This window comes from Lytechinus variegatus, chromosome 8, assembly GCF_018143015.1.
Source record: "Lytechinus variegatus isolate NC3 chromosome 8, Lvar_3.0, whole genome shotgun sequence".
NCBI lineage: Eukaryota > Metazoa > Echinodermata > Echinoidea > Temnopleuroida > Toxopneustidae > Lytechinus > Lytechinus variegatus.
Window position 1 is genome coordinate 2,984,487 of NC_054747.1, and position 27,851 is coordinate 3,012,337.

At 37.2% G+C, this 27,851-nt stretch overlaps 1 protein-coding gene across 1 annotated transcript; it reads left to right on the forward strand.

Annotated features, from left to right (window-relative positions):
• Positions 1-196: 196 nt before the first annotated feature.
• On the forward strand, positions 197-27,851 carry LOC121419823 (26S proteasome regulatory subunit 6B). Its single transcript, XM_041614286.1, has 10 exons — positions 197-304; positions 10,359-10,451; positions 11,447-11,633; positions 12,875-13,021; positions 13,309-13,512; positions 22,784-22,951; positions 23,885-23,961; positions 24,498-24,666; positions 25,482-25,537; positions 26,347-27,851. The coding sequence occupies exons 1-10, from the start codon at positions 269-271 to the stop codon at positions 26,458-26,460; spliced, it is 1,251 nt and encodes a 416-aa protein (XP_041470220.1). The 5' UTR covers positions 197-268; the 3' UTR covers positions 26,461-27,851.

The window sequence follows — 27,851 nt, forward strand, 5'->3', positions numbered from 1 at the left end:
TTGACTGTAATCAAATTCTGAAAATCATAATAATAGAAAATCAAATGTTGTTTATGACTTTGTGACTATGTATATACGCATAACATTTTCTTGAACCTGGCCTCGAAAAAGTTTTCTCAAGCTAAATTTCTTTTCGGCAGAGTAGTAAATACCGGGAGTAAATAATAACTCTGCTCTGATTAGGCAGGGGGAAATAGCGCCATCTTCCCACGATTTTTATTTAATTTCTCTCTTCTTGATTCTTGAAGATACCCAATATCGCTGAATTATGGAAGAAATTGGCATTGCTGTCACTCCTAAAAAGGTATATAGCTTGATTTTACAGTACTAAATATGTAATTAATGTGTTAAGTTGATTATGAATTTCAGTAGAGCGAATTGGAAGCAGAATTTTGAGAGGAATTCTCTGACAAACGAATACATGACAAAGCAATATTCCTCTTCGCTTCGGTCCCACCGATCTATGATGGTGTCTGTCCAATTCTTGTAAGCGTATAGTGAGTGGTTGTATTACCGACCGGCCTTGTATTACCGAACGTGCGCATCGTACGCGTCAGAAAATAATTTCATACGCTCCATTCTTTGCAACATCCTTCCAAAGAGAACTTGAATAGAAAGATGATGAAAAATGGTCAAAACACATTTTCAAAGTCTTAATATTCTAAAAATAATAAAATATGGTCAAAATAGCTCATCAGTGATTTTGTTGATTTCTCAACTTTTCCCATTGAAAACACACGTTCGGTAATACGACACCTTTTTCAGGTGACCAAAATATTCACATCCGAAGAGGGGTCTGATTGGAAGCTAATATCATCAAAAGGAAAAACGATTTTGGCAAATTTTTTACATATTTATATTTTGTAGGTAATTGTGTATTTATGGTGAAAGTTTGGTGAATTTTATGAGAATAATATTTTTGAAATGATTGAATTCATGAAAAGTGTTCGGTAATACGATCCACTACCATACCAGACACGGAATCGCCGAATCGGCAGATCTACATTTCAAATTTCAATTCAATGCGATTCATTTCGACGCAATGACAAATGGGGAATCAAGACGTAGATCGAGAAACGGGGCATGCCAGAAACGGCATGTTCTGTGGCAGTGGCATCATTTTAGTGAATTGCGATATAGGCCTAGCTAGGCACGGCCGTAGTCACTAGATGGCGCTGTCGCGGAAGTGCTCAAAATTTGTACGTAAGTTTGGTCCGCTTGTCAATGAGTGAAATCGCATAGCGATGCGATATCGTCAAAATTAAGCCCCTGTCAGCGCGGATGAATATGATATTTTCTCTTTGTGATTGTCCTCCCGTGCGATGAAAAATATGTCATCGTAATGCATAGGACTTTCGCGAGCTACCGAAGTCATTTTCGTGCCCCAAATTCCATGAAATCTTCCAAAAATAACCATGAAAGTGTCGGTAAGTCAAAAATGTCTTGAGTTGCTCTAAATTTTTACCTTATTTAGTTGTATTTCTTGCAAAATGGGTCTCGAAGTGTTCTGGATTTTCCGTTGATTGTGAAACTTGAATTGATTTCCTTTCTGTGTCTTGCAGTTAAATTGCAGCGCGGGGAATCGCAAGGGCTGTGGAAGCCCTTTTCAGTGAGGTTTACAAGCTGAGCTGCCCTTGAATTTGGTCGAATTTCGAGCCATTTTAATCGCGCGCACGGGATGATTAATTAACATAACAATTAGCAGATTAGAGATCAAGATTACGTCACGTACGTGCGTACGTGTGATACACAGAAATGAAATTGAACTTGAATCACACGGAATCACAGTCAAGAAATGCTTTGTTTTCTTTGTTTGCTAAATGATTTCCTGAATTTAAAATCATGAATAAACACCAGAGTAATGACATGAAGGAGATAATCATGGTCAAATGAGGAATAACTAAATATTTTCTGAAAACGAGTGAATATGATGGGGCAATAATGTGCATGCACTGGAAAATGAACATTCACCTCACTGTCAGTGCCGTGGTGTCAGTCAGTCACTCAGACACATGCAGTGCTTTACTGCCTTTTACTGGCATTTTCTTTGCACTGCCGCCGCCACTGGTTTTTCTTTTGCCAACTAGATTAAAACTCATTTATTAATATGTTTGTTGCAATTTTTGAATAAATGGTAATACAAAGTGGAAAAAAAAATGAAGATAAAAATAATTTGGACTAAAAACTTGTCATGCCATCACCCCCCCCCCCCCCTCTAAAAAATACACACTATCTTGAATGACTCGTTAATTTAATTTGCATTGAAAAAATAAATAATTGTATTTATGCACTTTTTTATTTCTCATTCTTTCTGCCAGAATATCAGATGCCATCATGAATAACCTCACCACCAGATTGAACTCCTAAACATCTTGATAATGACTATCTACTGAGATATATCTTGCCTTCTTGAGATTGGAAGTTTTAAGTTCAAGTCAGAGTGACCTAAGGCCCTACTAACAAGAAGAATCCAGATTTACATAAAAACAAATCCCACGAAAGATACAAACTGATTTTACTCTTAATGTGTAGTGTGCATGTGAGACACTGTTTATTTTGAGGAGGACCTCCTGTCTCTTTTTATTACTTTATTGACTGAATGAATGATCAATACCTAAAAGTGAGAACTGATTTTTGAGGACAGTACATTAGTGTATGGTTTTGAGTGAATTTGATTTGAGTAACTGTTTTTCTTTATTATTTTTCTTATAATTATTATTTTGCCTTTTATTATATATTTTCATTTATTATATTGTCAGTTTATTTAAAGGGGAATGAAACCTTTGGAACAAATAGGCTTGTGTAGAAACAGAAAAATCAAAGAATAAGAATAAAGAAAGTTTGAGGAAAATCAGACAAATAATGAGAAAGTTATGAGCATTTGAATATTGCAATCACTAATGCTATGGATATCCTCCCATTGGCAATGCGACAAGGATGTGTGATGTCACTGATGAACAACTTTCCCTTTGGTGGACTATAAAATACCCTCAAAATATCTCTTGCTTTTTCTTATGATGATACAAACTCTTTATCCATGATGTATTCTTAAAAAATATGTATTACATGCCCTCGTGTAGAAAGAACACATGATCTATGGATAGATGTGATAAAAGAGGCAATTCAAGTAAAATATATACTAAAGTAATGGGGAGAGTTGTTCACAAGTGACATCACACATCTTTGTCGCTTTGCCAATTTGCTGTCTCCATAGCAATAGTGATTGCAATATTCAAATGCTCATAACTTTCTCATTATTTGTCCGATTTTTCTCAAACTTTTGTTGATCTCTTTCTTTGATTTTTCTGTTTTCACACAAGCTATCTTGTTCCAATGGTTTCATTCTCCTTTAACATTAAGTTGAAGTAACCAAATTTGATCAAAGTGTTTAATTCTTGGGATAGAATTTTATCAGGTAATAAAACTGAGTTTGATAAATCTAAAAAAGGACACTGAAAAAATATGAACACTTGGAGATGCTCACTAAGAAGAGGAAAAAACATGAAAGGAAATGGAACTTAAGTGGATGTTATAGCATGCCTTTTGCAGATCTTCAAGCACCAGGAATCATAGGCGGTGGAAGTGGGGGGGGGACGTATCCCCCTAAATTTGAGGTGGGGAGGGGACGATTCCCCCCCCCCCAATTTTTTGTTGATAACATTATTTTTTAATTTTTTTTGGCTTGTCAATTTTCAATTTTGTTTCCTGTATCCCCCCCCCCCCGAAGATATTATTTGGTCACTATCTTTTTTTTTGGGGGGGGGTCAAAAGATTTTGGCGGTTCCCCCCTAAAATTTTTGGCTTCCCCCACCAATGCCAGGATGTTCAAATGAGAGTGGCTGAAGTGGAATCTCCGTTTGTCTGTGAACTTGTTATAGAGAATGATTATTCCAGGACAAGTTAGATGATATTACCCAGCCCATGGCATACATCCCAACAATGGAATGAAGGCAGTATACCCCTGTAATACATGAAGTATCATATTATCTTTAGGTTGGTTTGGAAAGTAAGTCCTCTAGTCAATGTTAATGTCTGCCCAACAAAATGGTACTATCTGGCAATTTGGTGGTTCAATCACAAGCAGAAAAAGTTTAGTAAATTGACACTAGTAAGACAAATATAATACAGCCAAACTGTCTGACCCCTTACTTGACTACTGACTTAACTAATTATTGAAAAATGACAAATGCTTAGGCCCTTTGTAACCATTGCATTGGGCAGACTGAAGCAGATGACTACGGTAGAATTCATACTTTCATGAAGATGAAGGAACATCAAAATGATTATTACAATTTAGCAAATATGAATTTATAACACTGTCATGGTTATAAAAAATAATGAATTTCTATCAAGTAAAATGACAATACAATGTAAGAAATAACTGCAATAAAGTAATTTCATTTCCAAACGATATCTTCCATAATTTAATAACCAAATTTCTCAAGATAATATTTCTTCTGCACAAAGTGTATGAAATGCTCAGTGTAAATCATGCTGTTTATAAATCTCTAGGAATTTTTTTTTTTTCAAAATAAAAATACATGTAAACTAAATCAAAACCAGGGGTGGTGGATCCAGGATTTTCCTGGGGGGGGGCACATTTTCAGGATGAAAATTTGTCAAGCAAAAAATGGCCTTATGGGGGGGGGGGGCATTCTTTGATGAAAATTTCACATTTTCATTACATCTTGACTGTAGCTCTCAAAGGGGGGTGGGGTTGAGCTAGATGTGCCCTCCCCCAGATCCACCAGTGATAAAAATCAACATTTATGAAAGATTGCATACCTTATATTCTGAATTGGTAAATTCAATGCATATGTCTACAAAATGAAACTGACATGTTTGGATAAATTGCTTATTTTTGTTTCAAGAAAGAATTCATCAATAACAGCTTAGAGTTATTGAGAAAACATCAAGAAAAAAATAACATTCTGATATGCAATAACTATATCTATTTTATATATGATATATGTTTTTTTTCCCGAAATTCACTGCAATGTTAGATATCCTAAAAAAATCCTGAAAACACATAATTAAAATGAAATTAAACTCCCAGGAAGTGCCCCTGTATACTATTACAGCCCTTGACCTGTATATTCTCAAGGGGTTCAATAATTCCTTCTCTTCCCTTGTAGAGTCGGTTCGGGTGCGAATGTGCCTGAAAAAAAATGATAAGTAAAAAAAGGATCATTAGTAAAAATTGTAGAGAACAGAACATATCATTTTTAAAAAAACTAGCAAGCAAAAACAAAGATTGATCTGGCATTGGAAAATAAAAGGAAATTAATCAACACCGCCCCCCCCCCCCCCCCCCCCCCCCCCCCCCGCTTCAACAATTTTTTGTTGTTTGCTTCTGCCTACAACTTTATAAATTTACCCGATACACCTTTCAAAACTTTTGGCTCCATTATCATGATTATGCCACTGTTCAAGTATTATTTATTTGGAAACCAATGCTAAAACTATAAGGTGAAATGAAATTATATAAAGAAAAAAATATATATTTCACAAAGTATAAAATCACAATGATGTAGGTCATGTTGAAATTAGACCCTGGACTGGACTCAAAATTAGTTCAAGTGTAGACCAAATGTAAATTAGACAAATTGTAGACCAAAATGGCAATTATAATTTTTTTTAAACCAAATGGGTCAAGCCCATTTGGTATATGTATATAGACTAAAATATATGTATATAAGTTAAAAAAATATAATTAAGTAGCCTAGGTTGTGCTGAAATTAGACCAACTGGACATTTCACAAAATGACAATTAGACCAAGTGTAGACCAAATGGGTTTAGCCCATTCGGCATTAGACTAAATGAGAAGTTGGCAAATTGCATGTGAACCAATGAATATACATATTTACAATGTGGGACTGCATGATATAAAGCCAATTTTATGTACCAGTATTTGACAAAGTAAAAAAAAATATATAATTATGTAGGTTATGCTGAAATTAGACCAACTGGACATTTTGCTAAATGAGAATTAGACCAAGTGTAGACCAAATGGCAATTTAGTAGACCAAATGGGTTTAGCCCATTTGGCATTAGACCAAATAACAAGAGGGTAAACTGCATGTAGACCAAATGAAAATACACTATGAAAACGCATTTCACAAGTTGGGACTGATATAGAGAGCCGTAGCAGACGACGGAGATGGGTACATGATCTGCGTCCGCAAAAAACGCGCACGCATCTATGTACTAACATGAACAACAGCATATGGGACGATCTGACTAAAAATCGCACATGCGGGGCTATTTGAGAGTCACAGCAGAGGACGGCTAGCAGACGCCGACGGGCGCGCGCATTTAGCGAGCACATCGTGATCGTTTAAACTATCGATAGTAAGGACAGTGCATTAACAGGGACCCGCGATGTCTATGACTTTTTCGACCCATGTTGGTGCTATGAAATTGCTCTTTTTTGCAGTTTAAATGAATTTTACGTAAGTTTTAAGTGGTTTCACATGACAAATTAGATATTAAGAAATTTTTTGATATCATTCTTGGGGACAACAAACACATTTTGAAATTCTTGTTGTCCTGCCTAGCCTAGCACTGCCTCACACTTTACTTTAGTAGTCAGTAGCACTCACACATTGTACGAGGTTAGTATGTATAGTGAGTGGTTGTATTACCGACCGGCCTTGTATTACCGAACGTGCGCATCGTACGCGTCAGAAAATAATTTCATACGCTCCATTCTTTGCAACATCCTTCCAAAGAGAACTTGAATAGAAAGATGATGAAAAATGGTCAAAACACATTTTCAAAGTCTTAATATTCTAAAAATAATAAAATATGGTCAAAATAGCTCATCAGTGATTTTGTTGATTTCTCAACTTTTCCCATTGAAAACACACGTTCGGTAATACGACACCTTTTTCAGGTGACCAAAATATTCACATCCGAAGAGGGGTCTGATTGGAAGCTAATATCATCAAAAGAAAAAACGATTTCGGCAAATTTTTTACATATTTATATTTTGTAGGTAATTGTGTATTTATGGTGAAAGTTTGGTGAATTTTATGAGAATAATATTTTTGAAATGATTGAATTCATGAAAAGTGTTCGGTAATACGATCCACTACCATACTAACCTCGTACAATACTTAATAGACCGTGTTTAACCCTGGATTTCGAAGTAGTCGGCAAACATCGCTTCATTGCTGAAGTAATATTTGCCGAAGCTCCTTCTCGCTACGCACCGGGGCTCTTGCCGGTAAGTAGCAAGAGTTTGTTGAATATAAAAATAATAATAAAATAATAATCCGATAAAAAAAGCACATTTTTCTTACCTCGGCCTCGAAAGTGACTTCGCTTGTCTCTTCCACGGAAATACAAGGAAGCCCGTTGGTGGCGCTAATAATTTCACAACCTTGATTCAGCTCCTCGGTAATTTTATAACTGTATCTAAATTCTTTGAATGCGCAATCCTCATGATTAATTTACTAATTATGGGCACCAATTCATGAAATGCCTTCAAAAAACATAATTAATGATTATTATTGGTGATGATAACACTCATTTGCATTAATTTAAAAAGATGACTGATAAAAAAAAAATGAAAATAATATACGTGCCTGGAAAGAAACCAGCAGTACAAGCTTTGACGAACGTCAATAATACGTATACGGTATACCAAAGTCTATACAATGAAAAGATTGGACACTTCACGGACTTTGCGTAATGCCTTGCGTCGATATGCGTGTAAAATAGTGTAGGTGCCTATTCTTTCCCTTGTGTCTTTGATATGAATATAAATCGCGCGCCCTCTTCAGGAGAAAATTGATATCAACGCTGACTGATTTCTATCTCCGTAAAATCTTCACTAAAGATCAAGAAAATATACATATTTTTAGAAAGAAACTTCAAGGAGAAGTCACGGAAGGATCTAAATGATTCGGTAAGTGTCATAGCAGGATGTGGAATATTTATTTATACATAATATTTTATGTGGGCAAAAGCCCACTGTATTTTCGAAGTGTAGTGGTGTGTCGCGTGCGTATGACTGATAATCCTTCGCTCGCGAGACGATATGAACCCATGGGTGAGTCAGTAGAGGCGCACGGCCAATATTGTCTCCAATATCAGAGACTTTTGTAAAGAATTTGGGTATCCAATTTCAGAGACAGTCTCCAGTTTGGGAGACCAATTTCCTTTGTTTACATTTGCTGCAAAAGGATTTAATACTTGGCGGCAAATAAAAATGTGATAAGCAGATTCCTCATGAAAAATTACCCCTTGGCCCTTTTCACCGTCTACTTTAAAAATTGGTAAGCATCAATAATAAAAAATACTGGTCATTCACCCTATGAAATGGAGAAATACAAAAATATAACATTAATGATTTGCAATACTGATTTACAATACAACATTGTCCAAAGTGGATGAAGCAAGTGGGAGTTTGATGCATTGATGGAGAGAAATACTATAGAAAAGAAGAAAGAAGCAAGAGAGCAAACAGACAGAGAGAGAGAAAAAAAGGGGGAGAGAGAGACAGGAAAAGAAAAAAGTACATTGCATGCAGTTAGGGAATATTGCACAACAAAGTACATGCTATGTTAAAATGCAATCATAAAACTTATACATATGAGAGATAATTGTTTTAAAAAATACATTGTGAATACATTTGGGCAAACATTAAAATAAAATCATCATCATCCCCAGGATGAGCAAACCAACAAGTACATGTGTAAATAGAGCTTTCTGAAGATTTATATAAATGTGGCAGATAACAGTGTGATGAAATCAGAAAAGAGAAGTTGTAGAAAAGTGAAAAAAGGGAAGAGATCAAAGGAACAAGGAAAAAGAGAGGAGAGAAAGTGATAGAGAGGAGAGAGAAAGAAAACATCACAAAGGAGTATTGCACATCATATGAGAGAAAAAGAATTTATGCATACAGATATAGTCTTAGATTAACCATTCTTGTATTCAGTAGGCTAGCAGAAATGACAGTGTAACTGAATAAATTGCACACAGTAAATTCACTGACTGTTTAAAGTTTGAATGAATTCCGATATCTGTCAGTTCTCATCCTGGGAAGAGATAGTGCAGATGCATTCCTCAGAGTATGACCACAGTCACTACCTCTATCTGCAGGAAGGAGATGTCGATGCATCTTAGATTTGAGAAGAGATTGAGCAAATTTAAGTGAAAGGGTAGAGCGTCTCTCTTCTAGAGAGGTAACATTGAATTCTGAGAGCAGTTGATCATACGGCTTAATGTTCGGGTATGAGATAATCCTAAGAGCTCTTCTCTGAACACGCTCAATGCAGGCAGAGTGGTCACGTGTGATGCCAGATGTCCAGACAGGAGCTGCGAATTCAAGCGTCGGTCGAATATACATCTTGTATATGATGGCAAGATCTTATGCGTTCATCAAGTTGATCAAATTTGAACAGAATTTTGGGGAAATCCTTTTCATAATTTTCATTTTTTTATTTGATTAAAACTCGTTATGAAATAGTGAATGCTTGGCAGCCTGGCAGTAACAGCTAACGTCAACATGTCAACTTATTTCACAAGCTAGTACATGTAGGCTAAGCTTCTCCTACGCAAACGCAGCTACTAGCACAGCTAACTGTCAATCTTCACTACAACACAGGCAGGAGAAACTGCATTAGTGCCATTACATGTATTTCTTCAGGTACTGATTGTTACCAAAAATCAGGGCTGAAAATCCTAATTTCGCCCTTCAAATTGCGGGATCCTCGCCATATTTCCACAGCACCCTGTGGCTTAGTTCAGATTTAAGAAGTGGGGTCACCAAAAATATGCTAAAATCTGTGATTTTGTTCTGCATTCACAAACTTAATTTTCTAGCAAATTTAGGGTGGTATCTTCATAAACAAAAGCGCAGAATTTTCGGAGATTCAGTGATTGGATACAATTTTCTGAAGTGCCACGCCCGTGATTCTAAATAAAAAGTCCACTCAGTTACAGACTCACAGACGCTTTATTGACTAAATAAACCGATGTCTATGGACAATTGCACTCACTAGATCCTGCTCGAAATTTGATGGCAGAAGGCCATATTTTGGTATGTCATTTTACTCCCCCATCATATATGTTATGTTCTATATTAGGGCTAGATATGTTATTTTGAACCTTCTCCATGTTTTTATTTTCAATTTTCCTCTTACTCTTCCCGGTGTAATAGCCCTTCTACAACAGTATTGAACCCAACTTAATACAACATAGGGTCTAAATATTAAAGCACAAGCGTCCTGCAGCTACTCTACAGCAGCATTGACCAGCGGGTTGTGGAGCACTGCTCTGCCTAGGCTTCATTTCCTCAGGTGATGTGATAGCTAAAGTATTCCTTTTCTGTATTTTTGTTTGTTTGTAGGAAGAGGTAGCATCACCGAGTGAATCAAGACCAACATCAACAGGGTCTGGATTAGAGAATATAGCCACAGATGATCTCTATTCGAGATACAAGGTTTGTTGATGATAGGGATGATGATTATGATGATGACTATGATGATGACGAAGGAGATGATGATTGGGGGTCCGTAGCAGTACTGGTTCGTAGTGGTGATGATGATGATGGTGGTGGTGGTGGTTTGTGATGTTCGTGGTGGTGGTAGTGGTGATGATGATGATGGTGATGATGATGATGATGATGATGACAACGATGATGATGATTGGGTATTCGTAGTGGTAATGATGATGATGATGGTGGTGCTGTTGATGATGATGACAATGACCACGACATCGATGATGATGATTGGGTGTTCGTTGTGGTGGTGGTGATGATGATGATGGTGGTGGTGTTTGTGGTTGTGGTGGTGGTGGTGATGTTGATGATGATTACAATGACGACGACATCGATGATGATGATTGGGTGTTCGTTATGGTGGTGGTGATGATGATGATGGTGGTGGTGGTGGTGTTTGTGGTTGTGGTGGTAGTGGTGATGTTGATGATGATGACAATGACGACGACATCGATGATGATGATTGGGTGTTCGTAGTGGTGGTGGTGATGATGGTGGTGGTGGTGGTGTTTGTGGTTGTGGTGGTTGTAGTGATGATGATGGTGGTGGTGGTGGTTGTGGTGATGATGATGATGATGATGGTGGTGTTTGTGGTGATGATGATGGTGGTGGTTGTGGTTGTGGTGATGATGATGATGATGATGATGGTGGTGGTGGTTGTGGTGATGATGATGATGATGATGATGATGGTGGTGGTGGTTGTGGTGATGATGATGATGATGGTGGTGGTGGTGATGATGATGGTAATAATGATGATGATGTAGAAGATGATGGTGATGATGGGAATGATGATGGTATTAATTAATGCTAGTGATGAAGGTTATGTCATTAATGATGATGATGCATGGAGTTTGTGGTGGTGGTAATGATAGTATATCGTTAAAATGGAAAAAAAAATAATACAATTAATCTATTTATTTTCTCTGATTTTACTGCAGAAATTACAACAGCAGCTGGAATTCCTAGAAGTACAAGAAGAGTACATCAAAGATGAACAGAGAAATCTCAAGAAAGAATTCCTTCATGCCCAGGAAGAGGTCAAACGTATTCAGAGCGTTCCACTTGTCATCGGTCAGTTCCTAGAGGCTGTTGACCAGCACACTGGTATTGTAGGGTCAACAACAGGTGAGTGACAGGGAATGCTACTGGTCAGTTCTAGTTACAAGTGGGTTTCCCTTGTTATCGGTGAGTTCTTTAAGCTGTTGACCAACACACTGGCATTGGAGAGTCAACGACAGGTGAGTGGCCGGAATGCTAGTGGTCAGTTTTAGTCACAACAAAGTGGGTTCCCCTTGTCATCAGTTAGTTCCTAGAAGCTGTCGACCAACACACAAGTATTGTAGGATCGACCCAAGACCATCTTCATCTGTATTTGGGTGCTGTGCTAATAAGAAAATTGGCTTATCAGTGTTGTCACTAACACTAACACAAAAAGATCAACAATGAAATTGAAAGCTTCCATTAGTAGAACACTTCAGTAATACTTCCAATAAAGATCATTGCAGGAGATGAATGATGATGTTCTCCTAATAGTTGTTTGAAAGGCATATTCAGGCAACTTCCCAAGGCTAAATGTAAATGTGTTCATTATTGAAAATCTGAAGAGCAAATATCTCCTCTTTGTCTAGTGTGTGAAATTGAGAATTTTAAAATTTAAAAAATTTGACAGATGGAACTGCAAAGCTGGTACGTAGTGAAGCTTTAAATATAATGCTCTTGTAACTGTTGTAAATTCCTTTAAACGTTTAGCTGATTCATAAATAATTTAGTGTGACCCAACGTCACATTGCCCAACAAATCACAGCATTTGTAATATTTTGCACATTAAAGAATGTTTGCAACTGTGCAGTCACCAATGCAAGGAAGCAGTAATACAATGGCCCTTATTCTGGAGTCAGGTTTTACTTTAGACCATGGTCTAACTTTGTGCTGAAATTATGGGAAGCCAAATATGTCAAAATCATGTTTTCATTGATTTTTTCATTTTTTTTTCATTTCATTTCATTGATTGAAATGATTGCTTCTAATGTTCACTGTGCTCTTTCCCCTAAATTTGTAATGGTGAAGACAAGCATATTATTCATCCTTTCCAGACACTTCAGAATTATTTGAGACTAAAATGAGCTGATATACATTCAACCTCTACTGTTACAGAATTATGCCACAACTGGCTATCCATAGTTAAACCACAACTTTAAACCAGTATTTGAATTAAGCCTGACTTCAGCATATGGGCCTGTGTGTACATCTACGCTAATGATATCATCATATCAATTATCATGATTTTAAGTCACATTTAAATCCTTTTTTTTCAACAGCCCACACTCCATTTTTTTATTTCAACTATCTTTTTTCATTTCATATAGGTTCTAACTCCTATGTACGTATCCTGAGTACGATAGATCGTGAGTTGTTGAAGCCAAGCGCCAGTGTCGCTCTTCACAAGCACAGTAATGCATTGGTCGACGTCTTACCGCCAGAAGCTGATAGTAGTATTATGATGCTGGGTACAGGTTAGTATGTCTACATCATTGTCATCATAGTCTAAGTCATCTTCTTCATCGCCATCATAATCACTACCACCATCACCATAGTCATTGTCAGCATCATTATTGTCATTGTCAGCATCATCATTGTCATAATCGTCACCACCATCATCATCACCATCATAATCATCATCATCATCATGACCATTGTAATCACCTTTATCATCATCATCACCATCGTAATCACCATCGTAATCATCATCGTCATCATCATCGTCATCATCAACTTTCAAGATATTTATCCTTGTTTTCAGATGAGAAGCCTGACGTGGTGTATTCAGACATTGGTGGTATGGACATGCAGAAGCAAGAGATACGTGAAGCCGTCGAGCTCCCTCTAACTCACTTTGACCTCTACCAGCAGATCGGTATTGATCCTCCGAGGGGTGTGCTTATGTTCGGTCCTCCCGGGTGCGGTAAAACCATGTTAGCTAAGGCTGTAGCGCACCATACAACAGGTACGTCCGTCAGTCAGTAATCAGAAGATTTAACTTATGTATCGGCAAAGTTGAACGGGCGTGGCTAGATTCAGTTTACAATCGCGCCAATCATCAATTGCCTATCAATACCTCCCCCCTCAACATTGCATAGGGTTAGGGTTGGCCAACCCATAATAGTCTGTCCTTAAAGCAAGGTTTACATCAAAACCGAATTCTGCCAAGTAAATTCTGTATGATTCTGCCCAAAGTTGGCCTGATTCGGATGGATTTGTTAAATTTGGAACCTATTTGCCAAGAATTGACTGCCCAAAATACGAGAATTCCTCCCAGAATCCAACCGAATTCCATCTGAATGCATCCCAAATGTGGGCGTGGCCCATATTTAATTTCTCATGGCCACATTCAGGAGTATTTTGGGGGGTATTCGGTTGGTTTTGAACATTTCAAAAACGAGCCGTATCCCTTGTGAACTTTCTCACATTCGGGAGGGAAAAGGGAATACTCCCGAATATGTGTATTTCGGATGGATTTGCAGCTGATCAGGTTTCGGTGTAACCATTGCTTTACCCAGCTCTCCTCTCAACTACTTTGTCCTCTTTGGCCCTCTATTCTTCCTCCAGCCTCCCATGTTGACTACAATCAAAGGCCATTCTTGTGATGTTATGCACTGACATTTTACCATCTATCTAGAGTATAGTATAGTAAAACATGTTGACTAAAGCTGTACCACATCCTACAACTAGGGTCATGCAACACAAAGATTAGTGATTAATTCCTTAAATGAAACAGCCTATCAGGATCATTGTTGAATGCACATTTTGCTCGGTAGACTGACGAGGAACCAATCAGAATTGTTCTTTGAAATTAGTGATTATTCGCTAAGCTTTGTGTTATAGGGCCCAGTAGGGGATGGTAGTGATAATGATAAGGATTGTAGAAAAAAAAGAAAAAATAAAGGAATTTACTTTATTAACAGGAAACATTTAAGATATTTTTTTGCATAGTGTTTAGGCGGCTTGTCAAAGGTGTGCGTGCGTTTTTACCTTTATATTCTGCGGCGAACCCGCTCAGCGTGTCATTGTCCATTTTTCTTTCCTACGGGTCAGTGCTCTTGCCATTTAAGACGACAGCGTTCCCTTTTGCAGCGAAAACGGAAGCGTGCGCTTTTATCTTTTCTTTTGACACCCCCCGGTTGACTCTCCGATAAGATGTTTCTGCATGAGCGCCCTCTATGTCCACGATATCGACGTCTTAGGCAAACTATTAAACGAGCGATCTCTAGTCACTGATCTGGATATCGTTGTGTCCTTGTATCGGTGTGCGTAGTTCAGTGGGGTATACATTTTCAAAAGTTATGCTTTCACATTTTTTTGATAATTTTTCGTTTCGGGTTTCAGTATATGACAAAATTCAATAAGATTTAGATTTCATTTCTTTAATAGAACAATTAAGCTTTAGCCCTTTAGCACGAACATGTTGTTTTATTTTGAAGAACATACCGTTAAGAAATTGAATTTCTGAAAGTAAGTGTTCAGGCGAGGGTAAGATTTTTTTCATCACACTGAGCCCGCACAGTCAGCATTGTCGGGTGAAAAGGAAAGATATGGAATTGACCTTAACATCTTTGTAAACAAAATGCAAAACCCCACGCAAAAGATGCAATATAAATCATACCTGGGTCCCAAAATGATGGCGTTTAAAGCAATACACTGAAACGCTACTGTGAAAAAAAACACTAAAAACATAAAATGCAAACGTTTTTTGGTGGAAAAAAGGCTGAAAACTAAGGGCAGCGTTGAAATTCAAATTTGAGCTTAACATAGGTCTATGTTTAATTTAGCCCTCTTGTCAATTTGTTTTTGCTGTGAAATGTCCTTTTTTGAGGACTCTTTTTGGGCGATTTTGCCCCCCCCCCCTTGTGGAAAATCCTAGGTACGCCACTGCATTTGTTTAAACATTTGAATTCTAGAAACTTATATATTCACACATAATACAGATGCCGTGCAAAACAAACGAATAAAATATAATTTATTTGAACTTTAAAAATAAAATGGATGCTCAAGCTGTCATATCGGTCATTGTAGCTTAAATGCACAATCCTTGAATTTCATTGCCCGAAATTCAGAACAAAAGGTACTTTCGTTACTTTTTAAAACCATTACAAACATCTTTACCTTCGAACGAAATCAAAAGCACTTAAAAATGAATATTGAAATTATCAAAGTTGAGGTAGTCTTGACCATGAATAGAGTTGAGTGTTTATAAAGGAATTATAGCGTCTTCTATTAATCACATTCTACACTTTAATGACCGATGAAAAATATCGCGTGAATGAAAATGCAAATTAACACATTTAAGTGACTCCGACATGATATTGGACAGGAAAATCTATAAAATCTTTTTACCTGGGATCCGTCTTTATTCTCTTATATAAATTTCCCCTGTGATCTAGAGTGCTCTGTGACCTAGTGTTCTTGATTACCATCCTGGAGCCACATAACCGAAGGGGGGTCTGGGGCTGAGGCCTCAACAAGTACCATGATTTTATGCATGGTGACCCACCCCTTCAAACCAGTCCGCTGGGGGGAGGGGACTTAATTATTTCTTTCAATTTTCCTGTTCTACTTATAATGTTCAATTTTGTCAACTTAATTCTGATGGTTCCTTTTTCATCCAACTTTATTTCTTCCTTTGAATTTTTCTAAAACTTTTCTATACCTATTCTTTTTTAACCTTCACGTTTGACTTGAACAATACGTGTATATTGCCGTTGGTTTCTTCTTCCTATCAAATATTTAAATTAATCTGCAATGTGTGTATGTCAAATTATTGCGAATGAGATTCCCAGTGTCTAAGATAAACATAATTTACCGACGTAAAGTTAGTAATACGAAAGCCTCTTTGGCCTAGTTTCCCTTCCAACTTTGTACTTCACCTGTTAATCGTATAGCTGCATTCTGTATAGCTTGCATATTTAAATATGCACCAAACAATACATTAACGTACAGAAATGGTAATACCTCGGTCACATTTGCTCTACGGCGGCCATACAGCGAGTCGAAAACAGCCGTTTTATTCATTTTATTAAAACCTATATTTAGCAGGTCCAAAAACTGTTAAAATGACTGTTTTCGACTCGCCTTAGAACAAATGTGACCGAGGTATTTAGCATACTAGATCAACAAGAATGGAGTGCATGCTGGTGCGGATAGCGCCGTATTTATTTTGAACAATAGTTGGGCTCTCAAAAGTATTGTGTTCTATTTTGTGACCTCTAGAAGTCAGTGGGTCTATACGGGGGTCTATATTCTGCACATCAGAGGGTACAGTTATGTAGTGAATCCGGGGGGGGGGGGGTCATCCGGTCCGTGTGCCCCCCCCCCCTTTGAGAGCCTTTATCAAATTTGTTAATGTAAATATGCCATTTTTACACAAGTGTGCCCCCTTTATTTGAAACTCACAACATGTATTTTAATGAGAACATGTCGTTCATACACAAATGAGGACCTTCACTTTAGCCTGGTAAACAGAGAGTTGGTAGGCAATAAATATGACTCAAATGTTCACATTAAGAGTAGACCTATAAAGAGGGAAGTTACTTGGTTAATCAAAAATGTGTTGATAAAATATCAGTCGAACGTTATGTTATAATCTGCTTCGCCAAATAGGTTTTATGTAATATTGCTCTTTATAAAGGCAAGCATTAAACTACATTAAATGTCGAAATGTTAAGAAATATAATGGAAACCATATCAAAATGCACATTACGAAAAGAAACAAAATCAAGGTTCTAGTATGGGGACAGAACGAGAACAAGAAAACTACCCATTTGATGCTCATTTTAATTCCCCGAAAGCCGGACGTTGAAAATGACATGGGCCAGCGCATTGCAAGCTGTATTTAACGGCTTACCCCATTGACAAGGTAGATTTAAATTACCCCATTCTTGATTGGGGAGATTAACGTATATTCTTGAACAAAGAGGTGGTCTGACGGGTTGCGGATTTCAATAGAAAGATGACCTCTTGATTGGTAGGGGTATGTCAAGGGGAGATTATCACTTTGTCAGCGCGGGTGACTGTCTTGATACTTTGATGTTCCCCGATGTGCCTTCTATTCGAAAACCGTGTTTGCAACTAATCCCAATTATGAGACTATTTGGAATCAAAATGAGAGCCTAACTGCACCCTTTTTATAGATTTCGTTTGAAAATAAAATACTTACGTTTAAGGTAAAATTGGAATATGAGAAGGCGCTTCATAATATGTAAACCAAATAGTGTCACTTTTAAGCTTTATTCTTTTAAATCAAATGTAAAAATATATGTAAAATAATCTCGCAAGCCTAATCTAAATAGTGCGAGCACGAAGCGCGCGCTAATTTTTAATTTTTTATTTCATGTATTTTGTCCTAAAATAGCATTCTGGCAATGCTTGTGATCCTAAACGAGATGAATGAATTTAGTACGCATTGATTGTTCTGATAAAAAAGAATTTGTTAACGGCTACTTTTAATTATCTGTAAATGAAAACGTTACATATTTCAACAATCAAATAATGCGAGCGCGAAGCGTGAGCTGAAAATATTTACTTTTCTACATGAAGAATAGAAGTTCTAAGCAATCTTTGTAATCATGAAAAAGGTTAATACATAACTAAGCAAGCGAAGCGAGCGCGAGGAAAATTTGAGGTTTGTAGAATTGTGAGTGGATATGGATCACAGTTAAAAAGGAACATATATGATTCATTATTATTACTTTGAGTTTTGACATAGGGCCGGGATATTCGAAGAACAATATTCCATCATGTGAAAATTATGACTGTCTTCCTATTTCTCTTCTTATCAAATCGCGAGATGAAACTTTTTGATATTCCATTCTGAAAAAGGGACAATTTATCAATAAATTAATTCATTAATCTAATAAGCCTAATCAGAGCGCGAAATCTGTCAATATTATATATTTAAAGCACTTTTGTAATTATGAATAAGATGCCTGAGTTGATATATTTTTAACAATCAATGTGCGCGCAAATCGCCAGCCGAAAATTGTTGATAAACTGTCATAAAATGGAGGTTTTAATTAGTTTGTAATATAATTAATATTGAAATTTTCATAACTCACCAATCAATATGCGAGCGTGCAGCGCTAGCTAATATGTTTTACAATCTGACATGAATAGGGATATTCTGATAACTAAATATAATCTATGTCTTTCAGGATCATGATATGAAAACCCTTTTATAACAAACATGATAAATGAAAAACGCGTCTCAAGTTATACATGGTTCATTGCCGGAAATATACCAATCATCTTCGTTTGTTAATGTTTAATCATCAACATTATCACTGATGTTATTATTCGTATTATCATGTCCATTAATATCACTTCAAAGTTCTAATTACCACCATCACCATCACTGTTATCATCACCATTCATTCATTATCTATTTCCAATCGTTCTCCAGTATCAATTTTATAGTTTATAATCCCTGGTGAGGTGAATGGGTACCCGGTAGGAAGAAATTCCTCGAATGCTCGAGCGCCCGATCAAGGTAGCCGTGCTAAAGCCGGGGTAATAATAGCAGGGCCCTCTGGGAGAACAGTTTTCGGAACTGAAGTGGCTACCCTGGGTAAATGTGCCGCTATCATTATTATTATTATTATTATTAAAAAAATGAAAGATAATGGTAATGATTATGGTGATGTTGGTAATCATGAACATTACATCCGTTTTGTGAGATAATTTATGCGATTTTACACGCTAATCGCTACTCGATGATGGTGAAAGAAATCTTTTAAATAGCACAACAGAAGTCGGGGCGGTAGTTACTGCATACACATACTTTAATACACTACATTATTACAAAAGATTCCCCATCGGGCGGGCCAACGGTCTTTTGAAGTAGGTTTATCTATTGAAATTACGACAATAATCACGGCAGCGGATATGGGGAATTCAAGACTGTGAGCTTCTAGCTCTCCCATTGTTTTCTGTGGCGAACCCGCTGAGCATGCTATTGTCAATGATTCTCTACTATACGGGTGACTGATCTTGCTTTTTCATGATCATAGGCCAGGGCAATGACTAAGAACAGTTCGATGAGTATCAATGCCAAGCAATCCTGAAAGGTCAATAATGTTCAATTCTCTATATGGAGAAGCTTATATCATGGCCCTATTTGCTTTTGCTTTTAGGCCAGTATGTGTACTAACTAATATTAATAATAAATAATCACATTCCATCTATTTTAGAGCAATGACCTAATGCTAATATCACTCTACATATCTTCCTGCAGCTTACGGCCCCATAATTTATCTTCACCCGTGAATTACCGAATTTTAAAGCTTAAATTATTGAACATAATGGCATCCTAGTATTGTAATGATGTAATCACTGCAAGTGCAATATAAATAAAAACATTAATTTAATTCTACTCACATTGATTTTACTTTAGAACAAACTCACCCCCTCTTCTACTTCTTCTGTTTCTCCGTCGTTATTCTTCTTTTCCACCTTATCATTCTTCTTGTTCTCATCCTTCACTCCCTTCTTCATCTACTCTTCTTACTCCTTCTCCTTTTTTTAATCTTTTTTCTTCTTCTTCATATCCTTTGTCGTCTTTCATTATTCTTTTTTCTCCACCTCATCCTTTCCTGCTGCTTCTTTCTTTTCCTTCCTCCCTCTCTTCTTGTTGTTCTTCTGCCCACGTACTTGCCCTTCTTATACGTCTCCTACTGCTTTTCCTTCGTCCTTCTTCTTTTTCTTCTTGCGTCTCCTTTTTTTTCTCTATCTTCCTTTTCCTCTCCGTATCCTTTCTCATCTCTCATTATTAATCTCATCCCTTTTTACTGCTCCTCCATTCTACATGTACGTCTGCTTCTCCTTGGTAATTCTTCTTCTCATCCTCCTTCTCCCACCCCATCGATTTATGATGATAAAATTATAATGAAATAATAGAAATGTTAACGAAAATAATACTTATAATAGAGAAATGAAGATGATTGCGATAGTAACAGCGGTGATGACGATATCGATAACTATGGGAGGATAAGACCATGTACAGCACAACGTATCAGGCGCAATTTCAAATATGATTACATGACGATTTCGATACGAAATATTCATCATAAATCTAGACCTAGTACATTAATATACACTTATCTTTGTAGAATAATGAAATCGCCGCTCAATATCGATAATTCTGATGATCACTAAAACAGAAAAGCATACGTGGGACAGTGTATTATAACATTGCCTCGAAAAATACCTGACATTTGATGGAATTCTGTGCTTATATCGCTCATTTCTCAGCACTTTTACGACTTTCTTTCACAGGGCTATTTGGCAAATATTTTTCATTTATACAAACACTTCGTTGGTAAATTTCATTGGATTCTGATCGAACAAATTTTCAGATCGTTACCACAGTTGGTATTTATCTTCAATTCCGAACATTACGTTTAATACGTTAAACCAATTAAATGAAGTTATACTTTAGTCTGTTATATGTTGTTTTTATGTTTTACTCTCATACCCCGAGAGGGGATCGATAGGGTGAAAAAAATGTAAATCTAAATCAGGGGCGGATCCAGCCTCCGCCAATGGGGGGGGGGGGTGATTTTTTTTCACCCATATTTTCCCCGATCGGCCGCCCAAGGTTGATATTTAATTATTTCTTTGAATTGGTTGTCCCAGTGGCGTAATGATTATTAAAGTTATTTAATAAGTCTTCGCATCATCTTATTCACTCGCCTTCCTCCTCTTATGTTTTCCTCTTCTTTTTTTCCTCCTCTCTTTTTTCTTTCTTTCCCTTTTTTTTGCTCCGCCAATAGGGGGGGCCTTTGTAAATGTAAATCCAACCAAGAATCGGATCTATACAACATAATGTCTAAAGGTCAGGGGAGGATCCATGACAGGGGAAAAAAGTTCCGCTTTTAGGGGGGGCACTCTTCTGTTTTGGCTGCATTTTGCATTACAAATTCTAATTGTGCCTCTCATAATGGAAGGGGGCAAGGGCGGCTCCCCCCTAAATCCCCAGTGATAGAAGGGTACAGGAAGTTTGAGGATGCTGATTCATTCATGGCATACAATTTTCGAAATAGACGACCACAATTTCGTAAATATCCAGTCCACGCGCATGCGTACTCTCATTCCGAAGACGCAAGTCATAAAATAATTTCACCCCCACCTGATCACGGTTTCTGCGAGGACACAACTCTGCTTTCTCATGAATATTGATTTCGATGCAGAGGCAGAAATCGGGAGAACCCCTCTCAAATTTCCGAGTTTTTTCCACTCTTTCAACTGTATTTCCTCCATTTTTTTCACCCTTCCTCTTATTCCATCCCAATATTATTTTCTTATTTCTCTCTGTTTCCCCTCCCTTTTCTCTCCCTTTGACCTCTTCGTTTCTTTTTCCTCTTTTCACAATCCCTTTTGGTCCCGTTTCTTTAAAACATGGAGATAAAGAAAATTAAGAGACAATATGTTATCCTGGGGAAATGGTTGCCCGTCAAAAATATGAAAAAACTATTTAAAACAGTTTCTAATAAATCTTTGTAAATCTTTTATCTTTCTATGCCTAATAGAGCTAAGCTGTTCTGGTCATATTTATCTTATTCTATTTCCTTCTGTTTTTTTTTTTTGGGGGGGGGGCGTTCTCGACACCTGTTTGAGATGCGAGTAATAATTAATATTCCAAATCGACGTGAATTCTACGAATGGCTTGGGCCTACGAAACGAAAATATGTGGAATCTTATTTTCCCACCTAAAACATGAATTGACTGTCTTCCAATTGCAAACAAAGAGGTTTTCATGGTTATTGCAGCAAATTCGAAAGATCAGTAACGATTTTCGACACATGCGTGATTTTTTTTAAGCTACCGTGGCTTTATGAATGCACCCGATAGATGCGAACCACAGTTCAGAACAGTGACCCGAACTCTCGATCCGACAGTCAATATGAACATGATGAAGGCACACATTTGTTTTGGTCGTAGAGGGAGCTATTTAGAATAGATTCTTCGGCCTTTCGACAGAAATTAAGACTTGCAGGAAAGACGAACAAAAGAACGGTGGCATTAAAGGGCCTTTGATGGCGGCCGTTCCTTTGAAGACAAGGGAACGTTGGGCGGGAAAGCCGAAGCGAAAACCCGGATGCGGGAAGAACGATGAAGAACGGTGCATGGACTTTTGACAAGCTACCTTAATAAACATCGTCTTCATCCTACATAATCTGAATTCCACTTTATTTAGCTCAACTTGGTTTTTATTCCTTTTGTTTCAGCTGCATTCATTCGAGTGGTTGGTTCGGAGTTTGTTCAGAAGTACCTTGGTGAAGGACCTCGTATGGTGAGGGATGTGTTCAGACTCGCTAAAGAGAATGCCCCGGCGATCATCTTCATTGATGAAATTGATGCCATCGCTACCAAGAGATTCGACGCTCAGACCGGAGGTGAGAACAGGGGAGCATTTCATGATATAAATACTGTTATAAATTAACTGAAATACTTGGATCTGATTTGCTCAGAGCAAGTTAGTCACTGACAAGATACTTCACGAAACACTCAGGAATGTTTTCAGCGATTTTTAGTGGCACCTTTTTCCTCGGTAATTTTCACTGACAACTGTTACTTGCTATTAAATCCTTGTATCTGAATGGGTCAGATCAAATTAGGCAGTGAAAATCACAAATGAGATGCTTCACCAAATAGGGTAGAAATAAAATTAATATCATTGATTCCAGGGCCCTGTCTTACAAAGAGTTGCTATAGATCCGGTCAATCGCAACTATGGATGCCCAGCAATATCAACATGTATTATGCATTTTGTTCAAAATATTTTCTAGCTATGATGTATATTCATGCATTGATTGTTTTCTTTAAAAATTCACTATGCTTCTCTTTCTTTACAAAGGACATTGTGCAAATTTCCTGTGGAAAAATTTATAACACTGATGGATTTCCATAGAGTTACGATTGATTGGATCGATCGTAACTCTTTATAAAACGGGGCCCAGATGTGATAATGGTCTAAAAATTAGTTCAAACAGAATTGAATTAAAAGACTACACAATTGTCAATATGTCATAATTGAGTCAATCTTACAATAGCTTTGCCTTTTATGAACAGCATTGCCAACTTGGCCCCTCCTTTTATGTCATTCACTCAACCATTAATGAACCATTGATGGCTTTGTGGTACAGTTGCTGACCGGCAATCAGTGGCTGACAGGTTCAAATCCCGATGATTCCCATTTTTTTCCAAACCTTTTTTAAAAATCAAATATGCAATCTAATTCATTGGTGGCAAGTCGGCAATATATTCAAATGATCTAGCATCCCCAGCAAGTCGTTAATGTTCCATTCTTTCAATTCTTCCAATTTCAGCTGATCGTGAGGTTCAAAGAATTCTTCTAGAGTTACTCAATCAGATGGATGGCTTTGATCAGAATGTCAACGTTAAGGTATCGTATTCTTGAAAATGTATTTGAATAATAACATTATGTTAGAGTGTAGTGGTTTCACAGTACACCATGTATTCATTCGTGGGCATATGTTGGTCCTAAAAAGGACCATCCAAACTTGACGTTTCAACAAGTGTGTCCTCTTCAGAAACCAATATATGCCCATGGACGACTACGTGGTGTACTATCAATCCACTACACTCTTCTTCTTTGCCATGGAAACCTTTAGAAGTTACAACATAATGTAAGGTTTAATATCGTTTGACCCACTTACATCTGTCATGACTCTTACATTTTTATGTTTCAGTGAGCTCAATCTTTATGTTCATCTTTTAACAATTTCAAGATTGTAAAACCGATTAGTTTTATGTATATTCTTCAGCATAATGTATCATCACGCATTGTACACACCCCAAAAGTTGTTTCAACCTCATCATATATGTTTTGTACATGGACATCCAGTTGTCGTGGCATCGTCATCTTTAATCTATTTTTCTAATGGTTTAAGGTTGTATGAAAACTCTGTTTGATTCCAGGTTATCATGGCAACGAATCGAGCCGACACCCTTGACCCCGCCCTATTGAGACCGGGCCGTCTAGATCGTAAGATTGAATTTCCACTGCCGGACAGACGTCAGAAGCGTCTTATCTTCAGTACCATCTGTGCTAAGATGAATCTATCTGATGAAGTCGATCTAGAAGATTGTATCCTTTTTAGACCCTAATAAGACACCCTTCCGGGGGATTCTATGCTAGAAATATCAGCCATTTTCACAACATTTTCCAACCTGCTGTCCAAACAATCAAGGAACTCCAATTTGTTTTGTTGAAATAACAAAGTACTACTGGGTAGACATGTAATAAATGACAACCAACCAAAAAAGAGGTGAAAATGTTGTGTGTCATACGGGACATTTCTGCATCCCGTATGACACACAACACTTCCACCTTTGATTAACCCATAATCAAGCATTTTTTGTTGGTTATTAGTTTTCACATCACTACCCGATATATATTCATCATTGACAGAAAAGAAACCTCTATTGCTCAAGCATTCAGCTAAAAGACTAGAAATTGTTCTTAAAAAGTCCTGGGGCCCGTAGCATAAAACTTTTTACCTGAAAAAACTCGGGTTGTTTTACCAGAGTTTTGGCCCTGTGTTAAAGTCAATGGCAGAAATCAGACTAACTTTAGTTTTCAGTTTTTACCAGAGTTTTCTCAGGTAAAAAGTTTTATGCAACAGGCCCCAGTTCAACACTCCGCATTTTTGGATGATATATATATGCTATTGCAAAATCACTTGTACTGCATTGCTCTGTGACTATATTTCCATTTAAGTGTCAAGCAACATTTGAGACCAGATATGCAAGGCCGCAGTAGGCGGGTCCGAAAAAACCAAATACTTTGTAAGTGCACATCAGACCCAAAAATATGATTTTATTTACAAACCCGATGCAAATTAGGTATCTAGCCGATGTTATTTTATGATTTATTTACTTGACTTTTATTCCTCTGATCAGACGTAGCAAGACCAGACAAGATATCAGGAGCTGATATCAATGCTATCTGCCAAGAGGTAAGCATTCATCATTCATCCAGTTCATCTAATAAAAAGATTTTATCCTTTTTTTAAATTTTTGTTTTCTTTTTAGCTTTTAGTAGGGTCTTTCCATGAAAAATGGGCACAAATTATGACATTTGATGGACACAGTAGCAAAGTGACGATTTTATAATTTTCTTTTGAAATGAGAACCATGCATAGGAAAATCTGTGGTATGTAGCTCTCTGACTTGACAAGTCAAGATGCGCATTGTTTACAGTTTTGGTCAACCTAATTGCCATTATTTGACTTTAAGGACCAAATGTAGATATCCCGATGTTACATGGACACCGTGTACATATAACAGGTATACACTGTTTTGCTCACCGACTTCATAAAGAAGTAGTCTACATGTAAATGGCACAAAATTACCAGTAAAATGTATGGTCTTAATGAAAATATAAAGCCTTCTGTTTTGTTGTTTCAGCTTATATGGCACGTATCATTTGGGCAATTCCACAGGTTGGTCCAAATCATGTAACGTGAGTAACCGACACATTCCAAAGATTTGCCAGGAGCATAATAAAATTTCCCAAGTTTTGTTTTTATACAAAGGATAGTCAGACTGTGTACTTTGTTGTAATAAGGAGATGTTTAGTTCCTATCAATAATATTGGAGTTACAGCTCCAAGTATGAGTCAAGGTGTCTCCAAATGTAACCGTGGAATAGCCCATTTAGCAGTGAATATTTGCACCAATTCAATAGACAAACAAACCTACAAACCTGTCTCTCTTAGCCTTCATTCAATCCTCTCTCTTATTATATTCGTGTGTCTTACCCACAGGCTGGCATGCAAGCTGTGCGTGAGAATCGGTATGTCATCCTGGCAAAGGACTTTGAGAAAGGCTACCGGAACAACATCAAGAAGGACGAGACTGAACATGAATTCTACAAATAAACCATCAATGAATAGGGGCCGGTATCACAAAACGTAGCAACTGTCTTGCTATTGATTGTCTTACGATTGATCGTACATTGTAATCAATGCAATCAATTGTAAAGAAATGGTTCTACAATCAATTGTTCAGTTTTGTGGAACAAGGCCTAGGCAGAGATTAATTTAAGCATAATAACTATGTGCAGACTCCCAAAGGCAGTTTCAATTGTATTATGGTATATGTAGATTTTGTATGCATGATTACACTAATTTCATCATGCATAATGAGTAAAGTCTGATAATTCAATGTACGCTTTTTGCAAAAGGCGCTAAATTCGTGCTTGAATGAATCACGATAGTACGAGAAATCTACACAGTTCATGGTCTTGTGCCATGTGTCAATTGAAACCTCCTTTGAGAATAACGGCCTTTTTGTCCACATGCGGTCTAGACGTGAAAGGATTAACCTTAACTCCTTATACCTTGGTCACATTTGTCCTACGGCGAGTCGAAAACAGCCGTTTTAACCATATTGTGTACCAACTACGGCCAAATCGTGGTTTTGGGAACCACTTGTAGATTTGTGTACGCACACTTGCGTACAAAGTGAATGGAGGTGGAAATAGGGAACCGTGCGTGTGACTGAATAAAACGCTGCTGTATGAAGTGAACGGTGGTTCCCAATATCACGATAATGCCCCAACTACATATAGGTTGTTTGAATTAAAATTAGTAAAACGGCTGTTTTCGACTCACTGTACGCCCGCCGTAAAGCGAATGTGACCAAGGTATTACTATAATGGGCTAGTTTAAGCACCTCTCTGAACAGACCGACACCCTCGTCCTCACAATCTTAGATGTGAGCACTCATATTCATAGAACCTGATCACAAAAGTCAATTGTAAACTCAGAAAAATTGGGGCTACATTCAACATTTCTGCAGAAGCATAAATATATCAATTCTAAATTTATTTCAATGATATCATTATAAATGCCTTCCATTTTGACCGAGATCATCAGCACTGCTCTTTGCGAAAAAGCAGGGATCCCAATTTGACCTCTCCCCCAGTCAAAGTACAAACCTCCTTGAAATGAAGAAGCAGAGATGTTGCATCTAGGATTTAAAAAATGATCATTTTGCTGTGGCAAATTAAAAAATAAACATACCCATAGTAATTCAAGATTACAGGATGAGTACAATGTTGTTTACCGTGCCATTTATCAGTAATTACCACTCACCACCCGGGAGAAAAGGGCAGCTCGTATTGTCCAAGGCTTGAAAGCTGTCTTCTTATTCTTCTCTCTTTAGAGCTTCAAGATGGAATAATCAGTTTTAGATATGTTTAATTAATATAATTCATTCCTTTTTGTTATTATGTTTCATTGTGTATTGATAAATTTCATTAAGTAAA

What these genes read in the sequence shown, in the direction of transcription:
- LOC121419823 (XM_041614286.1), top strand. Translation starts at nt 269, where the DNA reads ATGGAAGAAATTGGCATTGCTGTCACTCCTAAAAAG. An exon ending in TATTATGATGCTGGGTACAG is followed by an intron (nt 13,022 to 13,308) that starts GTTAGTATGTCT and finishes CCTTGTTTTCAG; the next exon opens with ATGAGAAGCCTGACGTGGTG. An exon ending in TGTAGCGCACCATACAACAG is followed by an intron (nt 13,513 to 22,783) that starts GTACGTCCGTCA and finishes CTTTTGTTTCAG; the next exon opens with CTGCATTCATTCGAGTGGTT.